Source organism: Cryptomeria japonica, chromosome 9 (assembly GCF_030272615.1).
Source record: "Cryptomeria japonica chromosome 9, Sugi_1.0, whole genome shotgun sequence".
Taxonomy (NCBI): Eukaryota; Viridiplantae; Streptophyta; class Pinopsida; order Cupressales; family Cupressaceae; genus Cryptomeria; species Cryptomeria japonica.
Genome location: NC_081413.1, coordinates 482,129,354 through 482,142,369, shown reverse-complemented (window position 1 = coordinate 482,142,369; position 13,016 = coordinate 482,129,354). Strand labels below are relative to the sequence as shown.

The 13,016-nt window shown below is 37.5% G+C and overlaps 1 protein-coding gene across 7 annotated transcripts in view; it reads right to left on the bottom strand.

Moving 5' to 3' along the window:
- The window catches only part of LOC131057975 (ABC transporter B family member 25, mitochondrial), a 274,108-nt gene that overhangs the window by 172,922 nt on the left and 88,170 nt on the right, over nucleotides 1–13,016 (bottom strand). For all 7 annotated transcript variants that reach the window (XM_057992056.2, XM_057992053.2, XM_057992055.2 and 4 more), the window contains 3 exons: nucleotides 10,755–10,862; nucleotides 10,573–10,656; nucleotides 10,396–10,456 (listed from right to left, as the gene is read on the bottom strand). In XM_057992056.2, the coding sequence (XP_057848039.1) occupies nucleotides 10,396–10,456; nucleotides 10,573–10,656; nucleotides 10,755–10,862 (253 nt within the window). The remainder of the gene's footprint in view (nucleotides 1–10,395; nucleotides 10,457–10,572; nucleotides 10,657–10,754; nucleotides 10,863–13,016) is intronic.

The following is a 13,016-nucleotide window of genomic DNA, read 5'->3' as shown; positions in this document are numbered from 1 at the left end:
AATACACCCCCCTAACTCGCATCCTACCAAAGGCCGTTGAGAGCCAATGACTAGATTGCAAGTTAGGGCCTCATCTTTGCAACACCCTAGGGATATTAAGGGTTTTCGGACCTGTAGAAGCAAATTGTCGATATCTCCTCCCAAACACCACTTCAAGGGGTCAGACCAGATTCATATGAAAGATTATTCAGCGTTCTACTATTCCAACCCAAAGTTTTACAAAATCATTCAACGTTTTGTACGGACAATACGGAAAAGTAACAGAATTCAAGCAAAATCAGATTTGTTTCATTTCATACTCTCCACCAAACTTCTCCAAATCATTTTGTGCCTTCAACCAACCTTTCTCATCGGTTGTACAAGCACAAATAGGTTCCTCTCAACGACCACAACCAACTTTGAAATGGTTGTGACTGTTGGAAAGAGGTTACATTCCAACCGGCAACTTTTCAAAAGTTGCTTTGACAATAATGACAACTTTTGCAACTTTGAATTCCTAAGCACCTAAACCTTACCAACCATATCTAAGGACATCATTAACCTATAAAACACTTAAGACAATATTCTAGGATCATAAACACAAAATTTCATGATTCAAGCCCACATGGCCTAATAGACCTCTAGGCTTATATGTGCACCTAAGAGGTTATTGACCACACAAAGGCATTTTATTACATCTAGGTTGATCCTTGAGATCCAACCTATTATGACAACATAAGTAAACAAAAAACAAACACTAGACACCCCTAATGGCATGAAAACACCATGAAAAGAAGAGGTGCCCTGCACCACTTTCCAAGACACAAAAAAATGAGATAAATAGAAGATGCTGAAAACTGGAGAAAAAACAATCAAACATTGATTGCATGAAATCCGAGGCACGGATCCCAATGCATAGACACCGGCAATTCTAAAGCATGAATTCCAAGGCAAAAAAACACTGAAAAACTCAGCCACGAAACTCGAGGCAATAATTTTGAGACAATGCAGAAACCCTAGGTCATCAAGCCCTAGGTCAAATCTCAGGAAACACGAATTCTCAAAAAAAATAGGCTAAAGATTCAAGAACCCAAAAATCCTAGACGAAAAAAAATAAATTCGTTACTGAAGAAAAAGGTCATGGTTTTGGTGCTTAAAAAAATGGGTCAAAAAACAACCTTAGTCACACAGATCACAACTTGCATAAGCCACAGCAGGAGAAAACATAAAAAACACTGTTGCATGAAAACGGTGCCAAAAAAACACAAAATCACAAGCCATCACATGCCCTAAACAACGCTCAGGCCTCAAATGGATCGTGCAAAAAAAACATGCATAGAACCCTCGCAAAAAAAATCACAAACCACAAAATCTGACAACAAAAACATGCGTTGCCACCGAAAATGGCAAATGAAACAGGTCAACGCAAGTTCCCAAGGGAGAAAAACGTGCGTTACAGAGGCGCACAAACACGTCACAGAAAAAATGGCACAAGCAAGGGTGGAAAGAAAACACAGAGATCACGAGTGGAAGAACTCACAAACTGAGCGAAAAAAACGCCCATGAAAACAAACACGAACCCTCAAAAAAACAAGCCCATGATTTTTTTCTTTTCAAAAAACAGAAGCCTTCGAAAAACCTCAAAGAAGACTTTCGAAAATTCTATAAAAAAAAGACTGAAAATCTTGGAACAACTTTTTTATGAATTTAGAAATCCCAATCTAATACCATGTTAAACAATGGTAATTACATTATATTATTGAAAGAATGGAATGTACATATATAGGCAATTACATTGTCGATGTTTCTGAAGAAAAAAATCGAGAACTAAAGACTAGATTAGAAAGCATCTAATCCACCTAAAATACATTATTGACCATTAAATAATAAGATATGACAATATTATTCTAATATTTACAATTGCAAGGAGCCACTAACAAGAGGGAAGACATGTAAGAAACATATATTGGCAATGTTGATTGAAAATTTTGTATCCCAAGAGGATGTGCAAAATTGTGGTTTCAACCTAAGTCACAAGGTTCGTGTTCGTGTTTGACAACAACAAAATTCCCTAAAAATGTCTGAGGTGTATTCCCTCCCATTATCAGTCCTTAGCATTTTTATTTTCCTTCCGGAAGAGTTTTCAGAGAGAGATTTGAATTCCTTAAATCTCTTGAGGATCTCTTCAAATTCTTTACGTTTAAGAAAGTAGATCCAAGTCTTCCTGGAGAAGTCATCAATGAATATTACAAAATAACGGAGCCCTCCTAATGATGGTACAAACATTGACCCACATAGGTCAGAGTGAACTAGTTCTAAAACATTGCTTGTTTTCCTAGAACTATTGTGAAAGGAACTCTTAGTATTTTTGCCTAGGGCACACCCCTTACATGTACCAGAATGGTATTGTTTTAACTTAGGCAAACCAATTACTAATTTTTCCATTGAACATAAACCACGAAAGTTTAAATGACCTACTCTTCTATGCCAAATTTCATTAGAATCTGCAATCTCGTGAAGTAGGGCTAGGTTAGATTTAGTACATACCTCGTACAAATAGCCTGTTAAGGAATTTAGATCAGAGATAGAGAATACAATAGTCTGGTAATATGTAGTGAGGATAGACTTTAATAAGATAACTGCAATGAATATGTTTTACCTCCAATGTGTGTATATATATATATATATATATATATAACTCTAACTATTAATCTTCTATGATAATATCGACAGCTTGTTGGTTCGTGAAACTGCCACAGTTATTGGTTTCAGTTCACAACAAGTGTCGATGCCTATAAATAAAAGGATGAAGAGTCATGTCCACGTAGGGGCATGAATTCTACGTGGCTTATGCCACGTAGAGTCATGACCCTACGGGGACCTGACCCTTCATTCAATGTTGTTATATATTACTTGCTTCAATCCGAATGAAGCTATATCCTTAACACTCCCTCTTAGCAAAAGAGGATTGATTTCATAATTAAGTTTTAAGGAACAACATTCTAGATATACACATTTATTTGACATGATCAATCACTTAGTAACACTTACTAGTGAAATACTTCATATCTAAGGGAGATATGGATTATCTGATATCCAACACTCTGGGACAACAACTACTTGAAGTCTTATCAGATTACAACCTTGATTCTAGTGACAATTGTAGCATTGTCATTATCACAGGTGCAATAATTTTAGTATCATGATATCCGGCACATTCTATGTCCTAGGGTTGTGTTGTAACGTATTCACACATCACCCCGTTGCAAATGGGGACCCCTACTTTTTGCTTTCTGGGGTTTTTTTTTAGGTCTTTTAGGGTTTTGTCTGTTAGCCTTTGCATTTTGAGTGTTGCCAAAGGGATCACTAAGATAGCAGGCTCTATTTTAGCTAAAGGTGAGTCAATGGATGCTCCGGGTTAGGGTTTCTTTAAAAGTCTTCCTTAGGGCCTGGTTTTGCTCTTGTTACTAATTGTGTCTTGCTTGGTGAGTGAGTATCCTCTTTGAAGGTCTGAGTTAGGTCAAGTTGGTGAGTGATGAAGTCTGGAATGTCATCCTGATCTTCAAATGCCCTGAAATTTGGCTATGTCTGGAATGTCTTCCTGATCCTGAAATTTGACTAAGTCTGGAAAATTGAAGAATCCTCCAAAAACTAGATTTTGCATTATAACTCCTGGAGGTCCGAAACCACTCTCAAACATCCTGACAGTATATATGGAATATAACTTATACTTAAATGTTATATTCCATAAATGAATTCTGACAGAGAGGGTAAATTGTCAAATTTCGCTCCTGACCCTTCCAAAGGGTCCAGAGAGAAAATTCACCAAGGACTCAGGATCTCACCTAAGTCAAAGAGTGGTTGAGCGAATGGGCAAGGATATAGAAGGATATGCATCAAGGCGTGAGTCTAGGCCAAAGTCAAGTCAATTCCAAAGTGAATCAAGCCTAGAATAGGAATTTCGCTCCTGACCCTTCCAAAGGGTCCAGAGCGAATTCCTTTGTAAGACACTCTACATTGCCCAAAGTCATGAACTAGCTCATTCCCAGGCATTTGTGAAGGCAAAACACTTATTTGGAGTGAAGAAATGTGAAAATGAAGTCAGGGTTTGAGCCAAAGGAGGAATTTCACTCCTGGCCCTTCCAAAGGGTCCAAAGCGAAATTCATATAAAACCCTATTTTTCACAAAATCTTGAAGCTATGTGTCAACTTAAAGAGCAAATTTGCATGGGCATGATGGAAGGAAGCCTAACAAAGTGTGTCCAAGGCATGAAAAGGAGCAAGGAAGTAAGAAATTAGCTCAAAATGAGAATTTCACTCCTGACCCTTCCAAAGGGTCTAGAGCGAAATCCTCATTTGACCCTCAATTTTGGCCTAAGGCATTGAAAATGAAGATTTTTGAGCCAAGTGGATAGCAAGTGGACTTGAATATGGCGAGAGGAGGGTGAGTTTGATCGATTTTGAAGATGGATTGGATGAAAGAAGTGAGAAATCAATCAAGAATGTGAATTTCGCTCCTAACCCTTCCAAAGGGTCCAGAGCGAAATTCCTAGAAGACACCTTTTTCTTCCTTGTTTGCGTTGAAAGTCTTGTTCTTTGGGCATAGTGGGGTAGGTTGATATGTTCTTGCCTTAGGAAGTGATTGAAAGTGTTGAAAAGTGAGGATCTTGTCCAAGACTGTGAATTTCGCTCCTGACCCTTCCTAAGGGTCCAGAGCAAAATTTCACAAAACCACTCTTTTCCCTCAATTTTGTGCTAAGTCAAGTGGGGACTAAGGTGAATTGAGATTGGGGATGTCCTTAGGAGTGATTTTGAGTTGCTAGCAATCAATGAATTTGAAGGAATGGAGCAAAAACATGATTTTCGCTCCTAACCTTTCCAAAGGGTCCAGGGCGAAAATCTCAAAAATCACCTATTCTCCCTTCAAGGCAAGTCAAGTCTTTGGTTTTTATGGCTTGGATGGATGTGAAGTAGCGTTTCCTTGACCTTTGAGGTGAATTGAGGTGAAAAATGATGAAATAAGACTCAAGAAGGAGAATTTCGCTCCTGACCCTTCCAAAGGGTCCAGAACGAAATTCCTTAAAACACCCTTTTCCTTTCATTTTTATGCCAAGCTAAGCCTAGACCAAGGTGGGAGAAGTTGGGGGATGCCCCTAGGATTGCCCTTGAATGGATTGTTGCCTCCAAAAATGAAGATTCTAAGCTTGGACAAGGATTTCGCTCCTGACCCTTCCAAAGGGTCCAGGGCGAAATCCCTTATAGGTCTTGTCCCTGGCCATGTTTTTTAGCGAAATTCTCCTTTTAGCCATTTTTGAGGCAAAGTAAATGTTGTCAAGCAAGTTGAGAGATAGGTCCAGAGGTGAGAGTCAGAGTGAGAAGAATGGAGTTAAGTGAGGGAAAACAAGCAAACATGAATTTCGCTCCTGACCCTTCCAAAGGGTCCAGAGCGAAATTTTTCAAACCACCCTTTTCCTCCTTGAGTGAAGCTAAAACTTTAATACCTATGGCATGGTTGAAGGTGAAGTGAGGTATTCTTACCTTATAAGGTGAATTGAGGTGAAGGAAGTGTAAGATCAAGCCTAAAACTTGAATTTCGCTCCTGGCCCTTCCAAAGGGTCTAGAGCGAAATTCTCAAAAAGTCGTTTTTCCTTCAAGTTTGTGCTAAGCAAGGACAGTGATCAAAGTGAATTGGAATTAAAGATGGCCATAGGCATGTGTTTGAATAGGTTATGAGTCCAAGAGGTAAGGATTTTGAGCTAAAGAATGAATTTCGCTCCTGACCCTTCCAAAGGGTCCAGAGCGAAATTCTCAATTTCACCTAATTTGCTCATGATGAAGATCGAGAGATGAATTCCCAAGCCTTGGTGGAGAGAAGACTAGTGTATTCTTGCCTTGCAAGACATTTTGGAGTGGAGAAGTGATAAAACTTGAGCCTAAGCAAGAATTTCGCTCCTGACCCTTCCAGAGAGTCCAGAGCGAAATTCCTAAGGGGTTTAATATTTTGCCTAGGTCCTTGAGCAAAACCTATTCCTTGGCAATTTTGGAGGTGAATGACTTGATCTTGGTGAAGTAATGACGAAAATGAGGTCTGATTGAGCAACTTTGTCAAAATTTCGCTCCTGACCCTTCCAAAGGGTCCAGAGTGAAATTCCAAATAGGTCCTATCCTTGACCTAGGTCCAGAGCGAAATCCCCTTTCTAGTCTTTTTTGGGTTCAAATCAATGATATCTTCAGGAGAAAGCAATTCAAAGGTCGAGAAGTTCAAGGCAAGGAGATGATGAAATTTGAGCTAAAATGTAAATTTCGATCCTGACCCTTCCAAAGGGTCCAGGGTGAAAATCCCAAATAGATCCTGTCCTTGGCCAGGGTCCAGGGTGAAATTTTATGGGGCCTATCCCTGGGAAGGATTTCAAGCAAACTTCATTTTGATAACTCTTATTGATGATTTAAGGTAGAAAATGCTATGTTAGAATGAATTTATTATGTGTCCCTTAATCATCTTATGGTTTGTTTTGCAGATGGGAGGAGACCAAGCCAAGACAAGGACGACCTCTTCCAGTCCATCATCATCAAGGACGTTCCACATGCACAAAGGGAGGACTCAAGGTGCTTCGAAGCGTTGGGAGACTAGGGGTGTTCAAGGAGTTCAAGTTAGCCTCAAGACCTCATTCTACCACAAGATGACAAAGAAAGGCTTTGCCAACACTTCAAGGCAAGGTATGCTACCGGAGAAGGAAGACTTGACGATAAGAAAGCCTCATCAAGCACTTGGGAGTAGAAGAGGTACATCATTCATCAAATTGAGACAGAAAAGAGATCAACCAAGACACAGACGTCAGACAAGGTGGCATCCCAGTCACTGCTCCTCCAGTCGGATTGGTCCACCTCAACATGTCCAGATTCAATGTACCTGACTCATCGGGGACGACACAAACTTCGAGGCACCTACCCCTGCTTCCTATTGGTCCTCACTCTTGGAATGTAATTTTCTCATTGGCTAAGGAAGTTTGTTGTAACAAACCCTAATTAGGGTTTCTATCTTGTAATCCTAGCCATTGATTCTAAATCAATCAGAGTCGTCTGTTTGTACAAGGTTCTCTATATAAAGCCTCGGCTCCTCATTTGTAAGGGTTAATAGTTGGTTAATAGATAATAGTCAGTGAATAGTTAGAAATAGTGAATAGTCAGCTGATAGAATAGCAATTAGAGTAGATTAGGAGGACAAGGCAAGAAATTGTTGCCATTGATTGTAAATAAACTCCATTTTCATTGAAGTTATGGTGAAATATGTTGTTTCTTTGCAATATGCATGGTCTCTTGTTGAATCTTCATTTTAGATGATAGATAATTAGATCGAATGAAAGAAGTTATTGAATGCACACGCATGGAATTCCCCTAGTCCAAACCACTAGCCTCTTGCTGACTATAAGTGCGCCTTGCGTGGTCAACTGGCACAGAATGAGCTTAATCTCAAGTCGCTACACGTCTATTGTTCATGCATTAATTTGAATGATGATCAGTATATGATGGTATCTGATTTGAATATATTTGAAGCATCCCTCAGAAGATTGCACTGAGTTGGTGTCGGATTGTTCAAGCCTGATGGTGAGACCCAGCCCAGTAGGACTCCACCTAGTCGTTCATCCATATTATTGCATTCTAGGTCTTAGAGTAGACTATCTAAACTCTGTACCTTTTGCCATTTATTTATCTTCCAACCAGTAGATAGGACTTGAGTTCCAGTAAATCAAATGTTCAAGTCGTCAAAAGTAAGTCCCCTTGTGATTCCAGCAAAATCACATCGTACCGCAAAGAGCTTATCCACACGTAGAGAACCTACATAACAGAACCTTGGAGTTACTCTGACTGATCCTTCGGCGAGATCTTCAGCAGTCGGGAAACTTTGTTCAAGAGAGGATAAGGTACTTTTAGGTATTTTATTTTGTGTTCGCATGTGCATGAAAAACACATCAACAGGTTGTAGCCTTCTTGATGGAAGATTTTTGTGGCCATACTAGAACTTTACCATTCATGATTGTTATTCTGTACCCATCATCTTCAAGTGCAGATATGGAGATTAAGTTCCTCTTGATGCCAAGAACGAATAGAACTCCACTGAGTTGGAGAGACATGCCTATCTTCAACTTAATGGTGCAGGTACCGACGCCTTTCATTGAATGTGCAGAGTCATCACCAATGGTTACTTCTTCATTAGTTTCTTCTAACATGGAATCCAATAATTCTCTATACCCAATGATGTGTCTTGAAGACCCACTGTCAATGATCCAAGTGTTAGATTTATTGGATACTTGACTGGAGAATAGAATACATGCTTCTCGGAGTCATATTCTTCCCTTTTAACTTTTGCAAATGTAGCTGCTTGTTTTATTCTATCCGGACATCTGCTGCACAGTGTCCATATTGATCACACCTAAAGCACTGAATGTGAGAGTTGTCTTTCTTAGATGACCTTTTCTCATGTCGGTTCTTTCTCTTCTTGAAATGTTTCTTCTTGTTTTTCTTGTTGGAGTTGGTATTTAGAACATAGAGATCTTCATCTATGTTCTTTTGCTTGATCCCCTTCTTATTTAGCCTTGACTCCTCTTGAAGACAATCTGCTTTTAGCCTATCAAATTTTGAATATTTAGCCCTTGCACTAATGCCTTGGACGAATGTTTCCCATGTACTAGGCAACCCATCTTTTGACCCATGAATCCCTTTTGGACTCCAAGAACTCCTCAACAAACTTCACCTCTTTTTCCAATAAGATGCTACGAACCTTTTCATAACTATGGCCCTTCTAGCCTTTTGGAGCCTCATTAATTGCTTTCACCATTTGTTGCCAATCTAGTGAATGAACAACATTGAATGCCAATCCATTCTCATATAGACATCTCACTTTGTGTTGATCAACAATCTCTCGAAACTCATTTTGAAATGCCATTTCCAACAGTCGCTTTGATCTATTGTGTATATAGACCATAGGTTGTTCTTCAAATGTGGACAAAAATGGATGGCTATTCATAGGTTGAAGATTAGAAGGCTATGGAGAGGGCTTCATCCCTCAAGATCCTTTCTTTAATGAAGGATGAAGTGATTTACAACATGCATCTTGATCTTCTTTTTCTTGCTCATCAATATATGCCAATACTTGTGATTTTGGAATGTCATTACCATCTTTGCCTTGGCAAAATTTTATGGCTTGTCCAAGGATCTTGCACAAATAGCTTTTCACTTGACTATATAAGCTCAAATGTCTAACATTGCATTCACCACAAATCCAAGCATAACCCCTACCCACTTAGAAGTTGTACCATTTTAACATATTTTCAAAGGGGATATTTTGGGTTTGTTTTGAAGTGTGCTCAGCTCATGGAGCTAGAACCAGATGCCATTGTAATATCTAAGACAACAAGTTCAATAAACAACACTTTTCAAGCATTGAAACAAATGAAACCAAAAAATATATATACAACTTAATTCATTTACGACCTCCTTCACAACAAATGAACTCTTGCAAATGTGTAGAAATAGAAAACCAACCAATTTAGAATGTTCAACAATTACTCTTTAACTCTATTTGCCCAATGGAAAGCAAGAAAAAGAGTTCATCAATGATGAACAATATTTTTGTTTTTCATTCACAATATGAGAAATGAGTTTGTTTTTGTCTTTTAGATGTCTTCTATACCACATTTTACGGTTGGTGGGTGAATTATTCTTTTTGGTGTAAAAGAAAAGTATTCGAAAATGAAAAAAAAAAAAGTAAATTCATTAGCTGGGCACAGGTACCCATAAAGTTCACCCCGGGTTCACTCAAGATGGACCCACAAACGAAATGCAAGACCAAAATTGGACTAGATCCAAACTTAAACCCGGGATAAACCAAACCTGACCTCAGGGGTTACAGGTTGTAGACCAATAAAGTAGCTTCTAAGTCATTATAGCATAAGCTTGATACTCCAGCTGCAATCTATTAATCAAAGCAATAATATCTTTTCCATATGTAACTGGAATGTGGTTTTATTATTTACATATATATTCACTAGCCCATATTTCAGTTTATAATGTCCATCCTTGTATTACAGATGCACTTTCACAGAAAGCAATAAAGCACACTCCTTGAGTATTTAAGGATGGTGTTACCCAAGTACACAAGAATTTGCCCTAAAAAAAATTTACCTATGGATTAGCTACAAATAGCTTAAAATAAAGCAAAGTCAATAAAATCTAGACTACAATACTTTAAAAAAAATGCAATAACAAAATTGCCAAATTGCCTGATGTACAATTTGTTCAACACTAGTGCACAGAAAGTCAAGCCAAACTCTTTTGATACAGAAACAGAAAATAAACAGAAGAATGGAAGGAAACGCAGAGATTATGTTGAGTGACAAAGAAGATGCTAATACTTACTTTCTAAGAACTCGTCATATTTTTTAACTTCAAAGTCCTCATTTGAGAAATATTTCACAGTCTGTAACCACAAACAACCGATGTCCATTGAATAGAAATTCATTACTCAGTAACTAGCCTTTGAAAAAGAGAACAGTAAGAAACGTTATTATATGAAACATTTCATAAATTAAGGACCTCATAGTTGATAAGTGAATCAATAGCTCGTGAACTTGCATCATTGTCTGCTTTGTTCATCATCTGTCTAAATTTGGTTCGCCACTACAAAAGAATATAAATAATGTTCCTTAGAATGTTATATGCCCGTCAAAGCTAAGATATGTATCCTTTGACACAATTGTTTCATAGAAATTTCCAACCTGGGTCACAACCAAAGTGAAAGCAACATATGCAGCAACAGCGAGAGAAGTGACCAAGGCAAAAGGAGCCCCAAACTTATATGCCAAAATACCTGCAACCATTGATATCTGAAAACAAAGTTCTAATTAAAGCCTTTTTTGGAAAGGATTTGACTAGATTGAGAAAACATTTCTAATTTGAAGACCCCATGAACTATGGACCATTTCAGCTTCACAAAAAACTAAAAAGTAATAAAATATTTAATTGTTGTCTCCATCTTGATACAAGAGCTATTTGTACAATTATTGTATATAGAAAACATAATACTCACCAAAATAACCCCTCATAAAGAAAGGATCGCATCAAAAATGGATCCCACGGTTCATAAGCAACAGTGAATTACTGCTACAATTCAGGACTAAAATATGATGCTATAACAGTAAGGTAACATACATCTTCACAGTAAAAAATTAAATGTCCATTACCTCTCAATGTCAAGAAATAATCATCCCCATGCAACCTTATATTATTTGTAAACAATTTCACAAAAGTGGATATCGAGAATGTGTGATATGTGACTAGCGTCCTCTGTTATTTTGCATCAGCATGTAAAAATTCTTTAAAAAAACACCAAGTTTGTACGTAAGATATAAAGGGTAAAAAATATGATGGTAACTCTATCCAAATTTGTGAGAATAGTGAAAAGGCTCACTAAAAAGCATGCCAATTTTTTATGAACATAAATGAAGGCATTCAAGATGGTAATATACTAATATGCATATACAAAATATAAGTGGTTTAAAAATGACTTTGTCATATGCACATGCTGTAATGGAAATCTTAAAACCAAATCTCTGATGCATGCAAGGGATCTTTATATGAGGATGCACCTTATCGAAGAAATTTTTATTTTCACAAAATTATCAATGGTTTTTCTGAAGAGACTTGGGAGGTGGATAATAAAATTTCAAAATACTGAAAACAATCTCCCCAATGAATAATTAGACTATTGTTTTCTGTATTATCCCCAATTTTTTACAATGATATTACACGCTCATTGCAATTTTTCAAAGCAATACAGTCTCTTCTCTCATAATCATCATTTTTTCTTCAAAATGCACAAAGGTGCTTGAAAGCGCTCCACAATCAAAGGTCAATTCATTCATCATGTGTGTCATCATTACAGAAATGGCCACATAAGTAATGGTCATGTCATATCTCATTTTGTGTTTGAAGTACATATTCCATGGTGTCAAATCAGAAAGTGTCTTCTTAGGTCTTGGGTCATGCATGTAATTGTCATGGAATAATGATAAAGTGTTGTATTATTAATGGTGACTCTATAGCCAATGGATACAGCAGTGTCAGTCTCAAAACAAAACATTTGTGTATTGCATGCATGTTTTTCCACTAGTTCATTATTTGATTGAATAAACAAATGATAATGTTATGCAAGTTGTGTCAAGAAAATCTCTGAAGTTACAAGGTGAAAATGTACACACACACACACACACACAGTCCCAAAACAAAACGTTTGTTTATTGCATTCATGTTTTTCCATTAATTCATTATTTGAATAAATATACAAATAATAATGTTATGCAAAGTGTGAAAATGTAAATACACACACATGGAAAACTCAGACTCGTCAAGGCCCAAAAATGTAACCCGGCAAAAACTCAGCAAAAAACTTGGCAACTTCAAAAATTGCTTAAATTTCATTAGAAATGCATTTTGTTGGCAAAATTCAATGAGGAGATGCATCCAATGTGTCAACAAATGAGTACATAAAAAAGACAAGCTAAGTCTTGTTATATTTGATTGATTGAAATGCAAATTGGGTACAAAATGGCATCCTCATATGGAATGTTGATGGTTGATACTCTGAAACAAAATGAAAATAGCAACTTGTTTTTGTAAAACTAAAAGTATATACCAGTGTAGCATTAATCTGGAAACAATCACGATTGATCGCGATTAATCGGCGATTGTCTGCAATGCCGACTTTTTCCCCATAGAATGGTGGAAAAATTGGTCAACGATTTTCCACAATTTTTTGGGCATTTAATTGCAATTTAATTGCCCGATTTTATGTGAAAAGTCATCCGAAAAATCGTCATCCGAAAAAACCCTAAAACAAGCCAAAACCTGGAATAAAAACATTGCAAAATTGTTGCAAGGGTTAAAATGCATTCTGGCAGCAAAGAGCAGACCAATGAGCGGCGCGAAGAAGATCATAAGGCAGGCCCGTAAATTAATCAGGGTAGGCAGATCCAAGTATT